Consider the following 17,807-nt stretch of genomic DNA (forward strand, 5'->3'; position numbering starts at 1 on the left):
CCTTCAGAAGCAGCGCTCCATTTCACACTGCGACTGGATTTCTCGCATATGGATGGAACGTCTTCTCCTTGGTGGCCTGATCTTATCTGTGGGGGTGACAAAACGTTTTGTCTCTTCATGGTCAGTGAGAAGCGAAGGGGGGAGGCAGTCAGAGATGGGCAAAACCAAAGCGTTCCATTCTCTAGAGGAAAAAACCCATCAATGAGAGCACTTTGTGCTTTTAATTACGACCTATCCACTCTAAGAAGGAACAACCGAGCCATTCTGAAGGGTTGGGTTGTCACTCAGAGCCAAGCATTCTATGTATCTTGGAGAGGCTCGTGTTGCAAAAGAAAGAGGATTAAAATAGAATGCGCTGCCTGACTGGGGTGCTGAGCAGGGGCCTGTGTTTGGATGCGGAGCTGGTATCTCGCTGGTATCTCGCTTTGGTCTTCTTGTCTCTGCAGAGAGTGCGCAGTTCCTGGTGAGGGATTATGGAGGCTCGCAGAGTTCATTCTGTCAGAGGGTGTAGCCGATCTGGTAACTTGAACTTAAGACTTTTTGTAGGTTCTTGTGGGATGCGGGTTTATGAGTTTAATAACAGTTTGTTGTTTTGTCTAAGCATAATATTTGGAATTCATTGTGAGAGTAATTTTTAATTTGTTTGGACTGAGCATATAGCACGCATTTATAGGGATTCCATTCCGGTGAAGCATCAATTAAGTGCTCTATTAAAGCGAGGTGTTGCCGTGTTTGGTGGCATTAAGCAGGGACAGGTTCGGTTTGTTTCACAACTTTAAATTCCCAGCGTGAATGGGAGGGAGGAGGGAGAAGTGAGTCAAATATTTTACTTGCAATTGCAATTAAACGCAGGCAGGTGATTTCAAACAAAAGTGTATCCTCCCTGGCCTGAATAGAAGTCGGGAAGCATTGCTACTTTTAAAACAAAGGATAAGAGACTTCTAAGGTCTCAGCAAATGCAAGGCTGACGCCATCGAATGGGATTATCCCCGAGTTCTCGTCTGCGTGGGGGGCCAGCACAAGGGGAGCAGGAGACCGCCCTCCGTACAGCCTTCCAGATTGGCACGCACTTGACTCCTGGTGTTTCCTTCCATGCGGTTTGAAAGTACATATTTATCAGAGTAAAAAATAAACTTTTTTCATGGCAGAAACACAGTCCCATTCCTTTATAGATAATGAACAGTCTGCAGAGTTTGAGTTTGACCAGTTTTGGAAATGACAAGAAGTTGTTCTTGAGGGGAGGTTGGGGAAAGAATGCCTCCAGTTGACCAACACGGAGTAAATTCTTAGCAATTGGAAAGTTGGCTTTGAAGAAATCGATCTGGGGCAGACTGGAGAAAGGTCTGTCTTTGGAATTTGTTACCATTCTTTTCGCTGGACTCTGGCTTGGAAGTGTTTCATGTAGTATCCTCTGGCGTCTAAGCGAGAGTTCGTCCAGACAGAGGAATAACATGCACTGACTCCTGGTGGACATTCAGAGCGCCGGGCAACAAGAGGGCACACTCACTGCAGCACACGCCTGAGGGCAGGCGCCTGGCGCCTCACGCTCCTCATTGGACAAGGGAGACACTTTGGCAGCTGAAGAAAGCTTTGGTTTGGTGGTGAAACCTGTATCTTGTGAAACGGGTTTGAAGCATCCCGTGTACTTAGCTGCCATTTGTGCTGTCACTTGAATTTGTTTTTCTTTTTGGTCAAATTTTGCCCCTTCCACCACCCTGCCACTGTCAAGAAACACTGAGCTCCTCTCCAGAACTTTCTTCTGTGACAGCTTGTCACCTCAACCCTCCTCCAGGTCCTTCCTGGAAATTCCATCTAAAGTGGTTTTATAAATCTGTCCTTTCCACTGGTTTTGCTCCACGTAAGCCGAATCGGAGAGCTGTCTGGCCTGAGCGAGTAGTAGCAGCTGGATTTACCTGAGCAGCAGCGGCCTTGGGGTCAGGTTCCTTTCACAGGGCAGATCTTCGTGCAAGACTCCAAATCCTATAGTAATATATAAGTGAACTCTCTACATTAATTACTCATTTGGGGACTTTTTTCTTTAGCTTTTTTCAAAATGGAAAATATCTTATAATTAGGAATTTTGACTGGAAGTCTGCTTGCCTGCCAAATCTGCCCTCATGGCCCCTGGGTTTCCCTGTCCCATTCTGAACCTAGAGATGCTGAAATGTGGTCTGTGTTTGCCTTGTGTCACACCTGCATCCAGTTCGCATATTTCACAACGGACATCCTACTTATTTGGGACAACAGGTGCCAAATCACTGTATCTGCCAACTGTCCTTAAGTTCACCAGGTCCTGCTTAAAGGCGAGGCCACAGGGATGTCAGTACGTGGGTACCTCCAGCATGTCTCTGTGTGTCTCTCTTCCCAACTCCTTCTCTGTCTCTGTCTCTCTCTTTTTCTTCTCCTTTTCTCTTTCTGTGTCTGTGACTTTTGCCCTGGCCATCTAAAGTCTGTGCAGAAACCGGAACTGCCGTGTGGGCGGCGTGGGAAGGCAGAACTGAGGCCACAGAAGTGGGGAGGACTTAGGAGAGCCTTGTTTTTTCTTCAGGGAGATACCCTGCATAGAGGTGAGAAGATACTAGGTTAGTGCCCTGCTCTTCCCAGATCCTTCTCCTCCATACTCTCAGCCCTCCAACTCTTGTTCTTAGCTCCTGATGGTCGTTCGATGGCCTGAGAAATAGCACAAACCCCAGTGGCGCATTTGGAAGCTTCTAGTTCAGGCTGCGATCATTCTGTAGGAGGGTGTTTGGAATTACCTCACACCATCAGAGTAGTGGGGGAAGTATGGCTTTTCTAGGACTGTCCAATGAGTCAGTAGCAGAACTGGATTCTTGTTCTGGGTTTGTGACTCAGTCTTTGATGCCTTCTTGGGCTTGGTTAATGAGGCCGGCACACACGGAGTAAGTAGGAGCTACGGGGATGAGACAGAACTAAGATAATCAGGGTTTGTTTGGTTTTGTTTGCTTGGTTTTGGTTGGGGAGGAGGAATGTTGATTAGGATTAGGTGTCTTCTGTGTAATACTCAATAAATGTTCCTGTCGACTTAGACTGCAGCCAAGAACTGGGTCTTGATTTCTTGGTTGGCGCTGGTTCCCACTTGCTCTGGCTCCAGTTGGCGTTTATGTGTTGAAGAAAGGGTGATTTTATTCCCGTTAATTAGTGCTTTGGATTTAGGGTGAGAATAAACTTTGTTTTTGACTTCCTATTGCAATTTCATATGTCAGGAGGTTTCTAACTAAGAAGAGCTTCTTTGAGATGTTTTCGAGTGATCTTTCTGACTGATATGGAAGAGAGTTCAATTAGAATTTGTTCCAAAGTGTCTGCTTTCAATTAGTAGGTCAGTTACATTCTAGGAATAAAAATTATAAACTTAATATCTGTATCTGACTAAGCTGAATTTTAATACTAGGTTGGGTGAAAATGATAAAGATTCCCAGAGGCCTGGGAGTATATCCAGGAGAGCTGCGGTGTCTTGAAGGGCACCACATCATCAGCTAAATCTCGTGACTTATGTGAAATCAAATAGGAACTTTGATTTGAAGGATAGGCACCTTTCATTTCATGCCTCATGATCAGAAAACAACCTCTGCTCACAGCCATTTGGGAATCACTTTTTCCTGGGTCAATTTTTCCATGAGGTCCTCTCCAGCTCTCTGTGCTTCCCCGTGGCGGTGTGGTTTCTGGAATGCCTAGTCTGGAGCCAAGGATGCGGGTCCTGGCTTCGCCTTTGCCTTCTACTTCCTGTGTGCCTTCTACAGTTTTTATGTCTTCAGAGCCAGGGCCTCAGGCACAACTGAACAGTCTCTCCAGACTTCAAATGTGTGGAGTGGCCGGAGTCTGGATGGTCCGCTGCTCATGCTGAAGGTCATGTTTGTTGGGTATACAACAAATACGGAAGTCCGTTTTTGGAATATAAACACATTTCTCAGCTATCAGTTTTTTGAAGCATCTTCCATGGATAAATCAGCCTACTTTCCTTTTTTCTTTTCTTCTGTCTGACAGATCTTTTCTCTTTTCTTGCTTATGTTGACCAGACAGTTGAAACTATCTGTGCGCCGTAGCAACACATGGCAGGTATAGAATAGTGACGTAGATAGCCAGGTGTGCTCTCGGCTCTAAACGCAACACTTTTCCAAAAGTCTGCTGCGCATACTCTGGTTTGCAAAAGCAAAATACCATTCTTCCTTGAAGGATTGTTTCATTTCAGTCATTACTGACCGATTTAAATTAATTCTAACATCCTTCCAGGAAATTCTATGCAGCGTAATTAATCTGTTGCTAATATGTGGGAGAACTGGCCTAAGAACTCATGTTGCGAAGGGTTGACCTTCTTAACTGTACACTCACTCCTTCAGCGGATTCTTCATTGTACTTCTTTGTGCAAGCACTGTGAGGGCCAAAAGAAATGACTCAAGCATAATGCCTGTCCTCAGAAGCGAAGGTACTCTCTCTGTGATGCACAGGTCATCAGTGAGGTTAGAAAAACTTCGAAGTCCGGGGAGACGAGTGCTTTCAGCCAAGGGGATCCACAGAAGGCTTTACAGAAGAGGATGTGCCTTCTGGGGTTCTTTGAAAGCCTGGACCTACAGAATACTTTTGCAGAGTCTGTTTGATTGGATCCTTGTTCTCTTTCCTTATTTTTAGCTCCCTCACAGATTATCTGTTGTGAATTTAAGTGGAAAAGAGGCAACTGGACTAGTTTAGTTTATGGAGCTGCTTTGACATACCGAGGACCAGACATTGTGTAGTGACGAAAGCAACAGTTGGGACGCTACCATGCCTGTTAGTGTGGCGTGAAGCCGCAAGGGAAGGGACAGCTTGTTTATTTATCAAATGCAAAATTGGTAGATGACCTGCAGTTTCTGTAGTAGATGGTCACTGTGGAGAAGAGCTTCAAGTGTAAAAAGTGTACAATTACCTCATGGCTCATTGTGTGGTTTTATCTCTGCCCTAGAACTTACCTACTCTCTCTCTCTGTGTACATATATATGTAATTATCTATATAGATACAGGTATGTATGTTAGTGAGCCTCGAAATGCCGTAATCTTTTTCAAATTAATTGAAGGGATGTGTGTGTGTCCGTAGAGTTGATTTAATTACCCATTCGACAGATATTTATTTCATGTCCAGTATGTGTAAAAGGTTTCTTGGCATTCTGCTCTCTACCAAGATGATCTAGGTGTACAAGTCTACGTGGAGGAAAGTTGTGAACATAAATAACCTGTGAACTTGGGCAACAGGTTATATGACATCTCTAAGCCTCAGTTTCCTCATCAGTGAAATGGGGTCAGAATAGTACCGGTTTCATAGGTTGTTTCGAGGGCCAGAGTCAGGCGCGCTGTAAGAATGCAGTAAGTATAGCTCAAACATCCTGGTGGTGTGTAGTTTTAGTTGACTGGGGTTTAGGAATTGGGGGTCATTCATTTAGTGAACACATGGTTCTTCTTGCCCAGGCACTGCCAGGGTGCTTTGGGAATGTAAAGATGAGTAAGACATGGCCCAGTTCTCAGAAAACTCAGAATTTAGTGGAAGAGATTTGCACTGCAGTAAGACGTTGATAGAAGTTAACACATGGGAATAGAGCTTCCCTTAGAATGGGAGGATTAGGGAAAAGGTTCCTCGAGATGAAACTGTGGACAAAAAGATAGCCAAATGTTCAGAGCCCGGAATGGGCCAATAGCCTTGGCAAGTTGCCCTGTAGAACGGAGACTCCTGGACCTTGATTAGAGGTTGGAAGTGAACAGCGGTGAGGGTGTGGGGGGTGTTGGGCCCTGGTGTGCCCTAGTAAGGACCTTGGACTCTACCCTGTAAATGAGTTTGTCTCAGAACATCAGGGTCTTGTGGGCCAAGTATATTGAGGTTGGAATTTCTGTGAGATTTTTAATACTGTGTTTTCAATTTGGTGGTAAGACTTGTTAAAATCACAAGTGTTTTGAAGTGAAGTCCATTGCTGCCAGGACGTCTCAGTGCAAGTGTTTGTGCTTGGGTATCAGGTTTGGTCCAGATAAAGGCCAAAGGAGTTCTTGGGGTGCCCTGTGATCAAACATTTTACAGCTGTTTGAATAGAGTAATATTTTCCAAACTAGGATCTAGGTTATATTTTTAGGGATTAAGGAACGTTTCTCTCTCATTTTTGTTTTTTTACAGATTTTATTCATTTCTTTAGAGAGAATATACATGAGGGGGAGGGGCAGAGGGAGAGAGAAAATCTCAAGCAGGCTCTGCACTGAGCAGAGAGGCCAGAATCAAGAGTTGGACACTTAACTGACTAAGCCACCCAGACATCCCCATTTTTTCTCTTTTAAAAAGGATACGTAGGGGGGATCAGGTCCTGCATCAGGCGGCCTGCTCAGCGGGGAGTCCGCTTCTCCCTCTCCTGCTCCTCCTTCCCGTTTGCTCTTTTGCTCACTCTCTCTCTCACTCACTCTCTGAAATACATCTTTAAAAAATAAATAAATAAAAAGGATACATATATTATTCACATTTGAGAAATACTGAACTAGGGAATAGGAAACATGACTGGAAAGGTAGATTGGGGTCACATAGAGCATCTTGAACGCTGAGGAACCGAGTCACTATTACATAGATGGGGAGCTCTAAAAAATTGTAGTAAGAATAAAGGATTAAGATTTGGGGGCAGCTGGGTGGCTCAGTCTTTAAGCATTTGCCTTCAGCTCAAGTCATGATCCCGAGGTCCCGGAATTGAGTCCCACATCAGGGTCCCTGCTCAGCGGGAAGCCTGCTTCTCCCTCCCAACCCCACCTGCTGGTGTTCCCTCTCTCACCGTGTCTCTGTCTGCCAAATAAATAAATAAATAAAATCTTAAAAAAAAAAAGGATTAAGATTTGTAGCGATACTGTATTTGGTGATTGCCTAATGTCAGTGAAGCAGTCTCTCTTTCATTTCATTACCTGATTTGTAGCCATTTTATTGTTCAAAGGGTCCTTTGCTAGAGGTTGGGAGAAAGAAAGGTTAATTTGTGTGAATTGATATGATATTAGCTCTTTTTTTTTATCAAGTGTTTTTATTTGGGGGGGGCACCCTTGTACGTATTTAAAGTTTTGTAAGGATTTGGAAGTCAAGATTTGGAGATACTGTGTAGCCTTTTTGCATTCGCATGATTTTTCCATCATTACTGGCATGTAATTCAGGACCATTTTGTAGTAGGCTTTGGAAGAAATGCAAAAAATGTGCCAATCCCTTGAAAACACTTTAAAAATGGGGAACCATCTCTGCCGTCTTAGGCGTCGAGCACTTAGAATTACCGTGTGACGGAGTGACAGAAGTGTTGGGGCCAGGTGGCGCGTTCAGGGCCCGAGTTGATTCCTTTTCCCGTACGAGACGATGAGGGGATAGGGAATGCGGCTCTTGACCCCACACTGAAGCTCAGAGTCTGGTCACAGGGGAGGGGAGGTGGGCTTCTTGGTCCAACCTGCTCAGTAGTAAAGTGGGGCTGAAATTCTATTGGGGGCCTTCGGGAACACGCCCCGCCGCAGCTCCATCGACTGGTACTGATAAAGATCCCCGAAGCGGGAACATTTCTGTAAAGGATGTGTGAGACTGGGACGGGAGCTCGGAGCTGGGTTCGGACATCCCGGATCGTTTGCATTCCTTCCTTCCGAGGGAAGAGAACCACTGAAGGTGTTCGTGGTTTCCCTGGCCTTTTCATCCTCCCGGCCATCAGGGTGGTGTCGTGTGGATGAGTTCCTGGGACCTCTCATGGACTCTGATGAGCCTGACACTTTGTTACTGGTTTAGTTTAAAAATCGGATCTCTTAAGAAAATTTTGTCAGAGCTGTTAAAACTGAGCTGTTATACTGATCCTGCTTATATCTGCTTTCTTAGCAACTCTGCAGGTTCATATTTTGAAATTTTTTATTCTACTCATTAAATAAATTAAATTATGGAAGTAAAAGAAAACTATTTTCTTAATTATAGCAGCAATGTTAAAAAATATGCAAAATTCTACCTAGATCTCTCAGTGGGGAAAAAAAATTAAGGCTATATTATTTGGATGTCAGGTTCTTGTACATGAATAATAATATAAACAAGTATTAACTGTTGTGGTAAAATTTTTTAAAGCAATAGCCCTTTTTAAAAGATTTTCTTTACTTGAGAGAGAGAGAGCATGAGCAGGGTGAGGGGCAGAGGGAGAAGCAGACTCACCACTGAGCAAGGAGCCAAGACAGGGCTCGATCCTGGGACCCCAGGATCATGACCTGAGGCAAAGGCAGGTGCTTAGCCGACTGAGCCACCCACGCGCCCAGGAACAATCTTTTTTTTAAAAGATTGTATTTATTTATTTGACTGACAGATCAAAGAAGGCAGAGAGGCAGGCAGAGAAAGAGAGAAAAAGGAGGAAGCAGGCTTCCTGCTAAGCAGAGAGCCCAATGCAGGACTCGATCCCAGGACCCTGAGATTATGACCCGAGCCGAAGGCAGAGGCTTAACCCACTGAGCCACCCAGGCGTCCCAGGAACAGTCTTTTTGTTCATGAAAAATATCCTAGTATAGTGTACTTAAGTCTGCCAATTTCAATACTTAGCTTCTGACTCAACTTCTTAGAGTTTTTTGTAACTTTTGACTGATAAATTTCAGGTACTTTGTTAACACTTGCTGTGAATTAGGTGAGTAGAAATTATTTCTATAATTTCTACCCACAAATGAAGTTCACTTGTTAAAGCTTACACATCTGACCACTGTCTTTAGACTGGACGGTCAGCGTGGTTTACCAGGATCATGCCTTGGTTTGCTGTATTGCTAGAGCCTAAAAAGAGTGGGTGAGTTGGGGGGTGGTGTGGAGGGGTCTGTAAAATTCGTTCTTGGTTGCTTTCACTTCACGGCTGGGAAAATGAACTTCTGAGGCCAGCCTGTGTTTTGAGCCTCGTGTTTCCTGGTGTCTTTCTCCCCCTCCCTTTTTCTCCTTTGAGGAGTGACCGTAGAGACAGCCGCCAGCTGTGCGAACAATAGTGTGTGGCTGCTGGAATGCTTCCTGGAAAAATCATCATAAATTAGTTCAAGATCTGATTTCTTGTTGGTTCTGCGCTTGTAAATGGCATTTAGAATTTAAAAAAATCCATACAAGTTAATCCTTTGATAATATGAATCTTTATTTTGTTGTTTTCTTCACATTTTAAGCTGAGGTCTGAAAACAAAATCAAATCTTTTGAGAAGTTTTAGGTGTGTGAATTCTCAGCCAAGAATGAGGAACTATGTATGAGTTGTTAGAAAACTGGGCTGGACGTTCGAGAAGGAATCTTGTAGAGCATCTTTGACCTGTTTAGCAGTTTATTTTTGTGGTTTGTTTTTTTTTCTCTTCTAGTGATTTTGGTTGGGAACATTAGATGCTCATCTTGAGTAAGATTTATGTTTCATTTATTTGAATAAAAGTAAACTTTTCCTCAAAATCGGTGGCAAGGAAGCATGAAAATGGAGAAAAGGTTATCCCTGTGTGTATTTTATGAAGGAGTGGAATGTGTCATCGTCATCTGACTTTTTACCTCTTTCCCACCCTTGGAGGGGATAGTGCCGTTTTTCTGTGACTGTGTTATAGAAAGTATTTTTGTCTGCACAGTGACTGTGGCCCGAACTTTTGTTTTACCTAGATTTAGGTGACGTGGCCTGTAGTTCCGCCCCTGTGGGCCGTTGTCCATGAGGTAGAACCGATCCCAAGAGTTAACGCTGCGAGGAACAGACAGTGCCCCTCTTCTCGGGCCCACGACCTTGAGAACTCTGCCTCGTGCTTCTGCTCTTGTCCTCTCGCCCGTTTGCGGTGCTGCTAATGAGAGATGGTCACCTTCCTAAATAGGATTCCTGGAAACAGCTTCTCCCTTAAGATCTACTCCAGTCCCCTCTACGAGTGTGGGTCGTATTGATAGAGCATATGGTTCCCCACGTAAATGACACGTTAGCGAGAGGTGCTCCTTGGGAAGTCACTTATGTGGAAAGTGGAAATGTTGAATTACAAAAAGGGAAGTAATACTTCCTTGCTCTTAACGACACTACACTGTGATGATGGAAGGGTAAGTTTATTGTTCGAGCACTTAGAGAAGGGGTTGTTCAGATCAGGGCTCAGCAAACCACAGCTCTCTGCAAACCTTGGCCAGCCAGCGCCTGTCAGTGTAAGTCAAGTTTCACGGAAATACCACCACATCCACTGGCCTGTGTATTGTCTATGGCTGCTTTGGCTCTGTTACTGCGGCGTTTAGCTGTTGCACGTCATCCACGAAGGCTCAAACACCATTGGATCATGTTACAGAAGAAGTCCGCCGTCTCCTGGTTGAGAGAAATACTTGACAGCTGTCACACGCGTCGAGGGCGTGCTTCCTCTCAGCCGTATTCACGCCCTGCTCCCTCTGCATTTTCCTTCTTTGGCGAACAACACATGTGTTAAGCATGTGCTGCGCACCAGGCCTGAGAAGCAGGGCTGACCGAGTGTTCCGTCTGTCTCCAGGGCTCTGCCCCTCAGGGACACCGAGGGTCACCTGAACACACGGTTCACCAGCCACGTCAACCCCTGCGAAAACCGTATGTTCTGGGAGGAAGAAACAGAAGCATCGTTTGATAGATTTTTAATAGGCGTTTTTTCTGGTCACTCTTCTTATGAACTGTGAGTTCTTGAGGGTGTGTGTGACCTTACTGCGTGGTGAGGCTGCGCAGGTGCTCTGACCTTTACCTTTCGGCTGCTTGGATGGATATGACTGTGCCATGGGGCTTACACAATTTTAATGAATGTGATTTTCGATGGGGCTTAATATTTTTTCTAGTGAGCAGACTTGATGGGGAACCTATACATACACGTAGAATCTCTGAACTTCTTAAAGAAAGGAAACCGTATGTTGGGGCTTCTTTTAATCATCTCGAACTCTGGGAGCCAAAGGAGACCTTTGGTGGATCAAAGTGTTAAGTGTAGAGAAACGTTATCACCTGATAGCAGTGGCTTTTATCCTCACTGGTCACTGGATTGCCTGGGGAGCAGTATTAACTGTTTTGGTAAAATTTTTTAAAGCAATAGCCAAGTTGCTTTAAATGGCCTTGTGTCTGGAACCCCACCCCCCACCCCAGGCCAGTGAGAGCAGAACCTCTAGATGGGGCTTTACTGCCTCCGGGTAATTCTGACCGAGTCAGGCTGTGAAGCCCCTGAGAGCCCTGGCAGTGCCATGGCGTGTGAGGCTCTGCTTTACGAGGGCCTTAATTCCAGACGAGTAGTTCATGTAATTACTTGAAATGGCACCCTTACATGGTTCTTTTAAAATAATCTGATTTGTTAAAAAAAATTGATAAATGTATGACACAAAATTATTGTCACTAGTAAATACAGAGGATTCATAATCATTCAGTATAAATATAATCCTAGGACTCGGGAGGTAGAAGTGATCTAGACATCATCGGACTCACACCTGCGGCGGACAGGCGAGGACCCCGGCCGCGCTCCCAGCACTCCGTAGCGAGGGGGCTGGAGCTCCCACATTTCCATTCGCAGGCCAGAGCAAAGCCTTTCCCGTTGACACCTAAGGCATCTTGCGCTCTTGGTAGTCTGTGGTTGGGGCTTAAACGTAGCAGGTGTGTCCCTTTGACTGGCAGCGGCGCGTACGCATGACTGACCCGCTCCGAGAGGCTTCGTGGCACCGCCCTCGCTTCCTTCCCAGAGGTCTGCGGCCGCTCTCCGCCTCGTACCCCGCGGTACCCTGTGTCCCTGGCCTCGCGCACTTACCTCTTGCTCACTGTTTCCTGGTGGGTGTATGTGTTTATCTAGACAAGGTGGTGCTCTTTTAATATTGGGTTAGGGATGCTGTAAGGGTTCTTTGTTGCATGTAGAAATAATGCCAGGTTTGGAAAGAATCGATTTAAAAAATAGGACAAGAATGTGTGTAGGAAAGTGATGGCAAGTCATTCTGAGTAACAGGGGAACATCTCTCTGAAGACTCCACATTTATACTTATCCTGGGGGTTGCTTACTGCTTATTTCTGCTTTGAATAGAAACTTGATGCTGGGAAGCAAGGGGAGGTTGGGCTTTAGGTTGGATTACCGTGAAATCCTCTACTTGTAAATGGAATACCACTTTGGGTCAGAGACTTCCTGGAATTGTGGAGGGTTAAGTGTAACTTTCCCAGGCTGCTGGTTTTGGAGTCTAGAATGATAGAGAAGAATTGAGATTTCCCACTTGGTTATAAACTGGAAAATATGGTGATTTGGTTACTTGATGTGCTCAGTTGTTTGCGTGGACTACTTAACTGTCTTTCTATTTGTCTTTCTGTCTTTCATCTGTTCCGTCTTTTGTCTGTTTCATAACCCAACTCCTTAACTCAGATTTGTAAATTGTCTATGAAGTGTTTCTAACGGCCTTCCGTTGACTAGTGAACAATGGGGGCTTGAACTGCAGAGGTCCCCTTATATGTCACTTTTTTCCAATAAATATATTGGAATTTTTTTTTTGAGATTTGCGACAATTTGAAAAAACTCACAGACGAACCGCATAGCCCAGAGATAACCAAAAAAGTTAAGAAAAAACATATTGTAAGAATATAGTATCTAATGTGTGTAACATGCAAAATACATGTCAGTTGTGTTACTGGGAAGGCTTCTGGTCAACAGTAGGCTGTTAGTAAAGTTCTGGGAGAGTTGAAAGTTATACGTGGATTTTTGGCTCTTGGGGGGGGGGGCCGGCAGTTGGTACCCCAACCCCCACATTGTTCCAGGGTCAGTAGTGTAGGAAAAGATATAAAGTCAAAGCACAAAGTTTCTGTAATGGATTTGAAATTCATACATACCACTTTTCCCTATATATCTAGATTCAGGTATTTTTTAAAACAAAAGTGTTTTGCTTATTTGCTGAAAATGGGTTAACTGGAAAGACAAACAGTGGGCTAGAAAAGGCAACCTGAGACCCGGCAGGGGGCTAAAAGTAAGTGTTGAGAAAGCTGTCACATGGAGAATATGAGCCTGGCCTCGAAGTATGTGTGGTCTAGCCGTGGAAAGAAAGCATAAGGCATGTCAGGCGGCAAACCATTCCCGGTAGTAGAGCGCAGTGATCAGGGCAAAAAGTCGATTTGGGAAAGACAGGTTGCAGTGTCGGTATAAAGGGGTGGGGGGAGTTCTGGATAGAATTCTAGCCCTTTGCTTGCTTGCTGGCTGGCTGGCTGGCTGGCTTTTAAAGATTTTACTTATTTATTTGATAGAGAAAGACATAGCGAGAGAGGGATCAGAAGCATGGGGAGTGGGAGAAGCAGGCTTCCCGCGAGCAGGGAGCCTGTTGCGAGACTCAATCCCAGGAGTCTGGGATCATGACATGAGCCAAAGGCAGATGCTTAATGATTGAGCCACCCAGGCGCCCCTAGCCCTTTGCTTTTTTCTACCTTGGGGACAGTTTAAAAAAAAAAAAAAAATCTCTGGGCCTCCCCTGTAAAGGATTAACACGGTCTCTCATGGTTGTGCAGTGAGATTCTGTCTTTAAAGCAGGTGCCCTGTACAGGTCTGGAAACCTCCGGGGCCCACTGCTGTGGCCTCCACAACACACGTCAGGGTGAAGGGGGACCTCTGTGGAGATGGCGCTGGAGCTGGTGCTCTGCAGATGTGGAGGGCAGAGAGGAGCTCTGGAGGTGACTTAGACTGGGACAGGAGGGACGCAGGAGGAGGAAGAAGGACAAGGACAAAGACGTGAGGCGCGGGGGTGAGCACTAAGGTGTGTTCTAGGGGCCACGAGCAGACCGGCCGGAGTGGAGAGCTAATGGAGGGACAGGATGTTAATGTGGACAAGTTCTCCATCATTGTAGGGTATTTTGGTCTTTTCCTTCTTGGAAATAGTGGATAGACGAGAGCAAGAATAAAACCCCTGCGTTTCAGGATTTGCAAACCTTCTGAAGAGAACGTTCTTTGTCATTATGGTTACAATTTTCTTTCTCCTTACCCTGTGCGCTTCCTTCACTTTATGTTCTTAGAGGCTCCCCCATCCCTGATTTTCTGGCTTAAACTTCTCCCTGTCTGGGTCTTGGTTCAGCCGGTGGCACTGCACACTACTTGTAGTAGATCTGCCCTTGGTTGTTGGAACTAATAATGTGCTGTTGTCCCCTGGACTGGAAGGAATGGAGCATAAGGGTCTTTGGTCTCTGGAAGGCACAGATAATTAAAACTGTAATTCCAATACTATCCACTATGTGGTGCTCACGCATCAGAAATAAATTCTGAAAGTAAATGGTTGAAAGGGATCGTGCATTGTGACCTTGTGTGGAGAGGTTAAAATCCATAACCACAAAAAAGGGGGAAATGAAACATGCTTTTTGCTGTACTAAGATTCACTTGAGTTTCTCGTAACAACCTCCAGTGACACTTTAATAATGTGACTCAGTGATTCATAAATTCCGGAACATCGGGACATGCATCAAGTAATGTTATCCTAAGAGGTAGCGTGGACAGAAATGCAGGCAGAGTCCCAGAGTTTCTACTGAGCTGGAAAACATCTCTAGATCTCTGTGCTGTTGGTAGCGTCGGTAAAAATGACATCAAGGAAGACAAGCAGATTCTTCCACCGTCTGATGCTAAGTAAAGATTTCGGAAGGGAAGATGGACAGTGGTTTAAAGCTGCTGTCTATTTTGTTCCCTTCAAATAAAGTCTGCCATTCCTATGTCCAGAAGTATTAAAATAATCCCTATATTAAAAAAAATGTTTCTTTTAAGTGAGAAGCTGAGTGTTTTCATTTAGAACATATTTGAGGAATTTCGGTAATGTTGATATTTTTACGAGCTGTACTAAGGTTGACTGTTGGTGCCTATTGCTTATCATACCTTCTTTTCCCTTTGCAGGTTTTCATCTCTGTGAACTGCTTAAGCACAGATTTCTCTTCTCAGAAAGGTGTGAAGGGGTTGCCTCTGAATATTCAAATTGACACCTATAGTTACAACAACCGTAGCAACAAGCCTGTGCATCGGGCATACTGCCAGATCAAAGTCTTCTGTGACAAGGTAAGACTGTCAGATTGGGGAGGGACAGAGAGAGTAAAGCGTGTGAGAGCCATACTCTTCCTCACAGAGAATACCAGGGTCTTTGCACTATTTCAGTTTGGTATAAATGTATTAATAATAATAGGAGAGCGCATACTGTGCTCAGTCCTCGGCGTCCCCTCCGCTCCCTGGGGCTTGTAGGCTGCAGTGTTGGAGCTCTGGGGCCTTGTGTCCGAGGGCTCCGTGCGGATGGCCGTGAAGGGCTGCGCTTTAACCAGCTTCTCTCCCTCCGGCCCTTTGACGAGTCGTCAGCCGGCTCACTAAGCAGAAGGTGAGACTCAGAGTCTTCTCTAGAGTGGCAGGTAGGCAAGAGCAGAAAGCATAAGCCTAACGAGTTCAACATAATTTCTTTTTTTTTTTTTTTTAAAGGTTTTATTTATTTATTTGACAGAGAGAAATCACAAGTAGATAGAGAGGCAGGCAGAGAGAGAGAGAGGGAAGCAGGCTCTCTGCTGAGCAGAGAGCCCGATGCGGGACTCGATCCCAGGACTCTGAGATCATGACCTGAGCCGAAGGCAGCGGCCCAACCCACTGAGCCACCCAGGCGCCCCATCATAATTTCTTTAATCTGGGGAGGAAACGATCACTTTGGCCAGGTGCAGCGCCAGGGGCCCAGCTGGGTGAACTCCGGACAGAGCGCATAGCCCCCTGTGTCTTGAAGGCTGGAGACTGTCTTCTCAGGAACTCAGCAGCGGCCCTGGAGAAGCGATTGCTCCACTGACCCAAGGTTGAAGGCGACTTTGACCTTCCCCACTCAGGAAATGTTGGACCATATTTTTTGCCAGTCTCTTTTTTTTTTTGTCCTGTTCGACAACAGCAGCAGCAATAACCCTCTCTGTTACTGAGATTTTTAGAAGGTACTAGAAAACTGGAAGTGTATTTGCTGTCAGAGGTCTGCTGTCCTGATTTTTACACTGGGGACCAGAACACAGTATGTGGCCTCGTTGGAACAGCCGGAGTTCAGAGAACTTTCTCAAACACCCAAATTTAGTAACACGTATTGAGTACCACGTGCCTGGTTATGTGCTAGGCTGTGTTATTTTTCTTTTGTTGCTATTAACAAATTACCATAAACTAAGTGGCTCAAACAACACCATTTTATTACTTCATGGTTCTATAGGTCAGAAGTCTGAGGTCTCGCTGGGCTAAAACCCAGCCGTTAGAACCGCATCTCTTTCTGGCGTCTCTCGGGGAGAATGTTTGTCTACTTTTCTGCCTCCTCGAGGCACTCACATTCTTTGGCTTATGGCCTCTTCCACCTTCAAAGCCAGGAGCCTCACATCACATCCCTCGGACCGTGCTGCCAGTGCCACGTGTCCTCGTCTGGCTCTTCGGCTTCTAGGGACACTTCCATTATCCTGGGCTCGCACACATGGTCTCGGACACTTGTCCTATCAGAATGCCAGCTGATTAGCAACATTAGGTCTCCTTTGCTGTGTTAGCGCACGTTGTCCCAGGTTCTGAGATGTGGGTACGGACATCTCGCAGCGGCTGTTACTTCCCACATCCTCTGCGTTTCTACGGATGTCAAGTCACATGAGGCGTAGAGCAGGCATCTTGGATCCTGAGCCGGAGTTCTCTCCTTCGCCCCACATTCCTCTTATTAGCCAGAAGAAAACCTAGAGAGGTATCCAAAGTCATAAAAACTATAAGCCCCAATTTTTTATTATTTGATTCAATAGATATCAGATCACTCTAATTGTTAGCCCAGTACTTACTGTGTTTCTGATGTATCTCTCCTGGGGCCGTAACCGTGTGTGCGCTGATCCTGGCGCATGGACCCACTCAGAATCTCGGCTGTGTCGAATGATGTCCACACGCATTAGCATGAACTGGAGTTTTCGGCATCAAGACAAAAGCTGTATGAGCAGTTTTGCAGAGAAGGAAAAGTAATGAGTCACAATCTTAAATGAAATTCTTTTTAATATTAAGATTTTTTGAGGGAAGCTTCCGTATTGGTAGCTGATTTAGAAGATGAAACACAGGGAAAGTTTCATGATTGTCTAAAGTTATCTTATTAATCAGTGGTTGTACAGACTCTAGAAACCACTTTTTATTGTGTGAGTGTGCACTAATGTACACTCTGAAGCAGAAAGCCTTCTCTTTGGAGTTGTAAAACTGAGTGTGGTCTGAGATGACACACGATTTCATCTTCTGCGGGTGCTGTTTGCCTCCTCACCTGTTCGTCTCAATCACGTGTGAGAGCTCAGGTTAGCCACAGTCTGGCGTAGCGTGTCCACTGTGCAGGCCAGTCACTGTCTTCTCCTTACGTGTGTGTGAGCTCTGTACCACCGTGAGAGGAGGTCACGCAAAGTCGTGGTTAGGAACTAGGTGTCTGCCCCGGCTGTGCTTTGTGTGACCTGTGTAGGTGCCCACACACCCTCAGCCTTCATAGGCTGGGCTTTCTTTGTAAGGCCCCTGAAAATAGTGCTGACCTATTCTGCCCTTTTGTGGAAGCAGAGATCTGCTCAGGGATGAAAACTGTTGGTCAGCTTTCCCCGTGGAGCCCTGACGGCGCACAGCGGTGGTGTGAGCGCTCTCCGGTCGAGAAGTGCCTGGAGGCGTGGGGGGTGAACTTACACACTGTTTCCATCCTGAGGTTTTAATCTCAGAGCTGTTAGATTGAGATATTAAACCCAGTATGGGAAGAAAATATTATGTATCGCTGTGTGTAATTAACTGTCAAAGTCCTTGACTCTTTCAGCCACATGAAACTCCCCCACGACCTCACCCCTGCTCCTGATTCTCCTGCATCTTGTTGTAGCTTCTCTCATCCCTTACAGCTGGGATTGCTTCTGCTCTTCTGGGC

At 45.4% G+C, this 17,807-nt stretch overlaps 1 protein-coding gene across 1 annotated transcript in view; it reads left to right on the forward strand.

The window, feature by feature from the left end:
- The window catches only part of GRHL1 (grainyhead like transcription factor 1), a 51,719-nt gene that overhangs the window by 18,085 nt on the left and 15,827 nt on the right, over nucleotides 1-17,807 (forward strand). Inside the window, exon 9 of the mRNA XM_059405135.1 lies at nucleotides 14,801-14,959. Within this exon, the coding sequence (XP_059261118.1) occupies nucleotides 14,801-14,959 (159 nt within the window). The remainder of the gene's footprint in view (nucleotides 1-14,800; nucleotides 14,960-17,807) is intronic.

The sequence above is a fragment of the Mustela nigripes genome, chromosome 7 (genome assembly GCF_022355385.1).
Source record: "Mustela nigripes isolate SB6536 chromosome 7, MUSNIG.SB6536, whole genome shotgun sequence".
NCBI classification, from domain to species: domain Eukaryota; kingdom Metazoa; phylum Chordata; class Mammalia; order Carnivora; family Mustelidae; genus Mustela; species Mustela nigripes.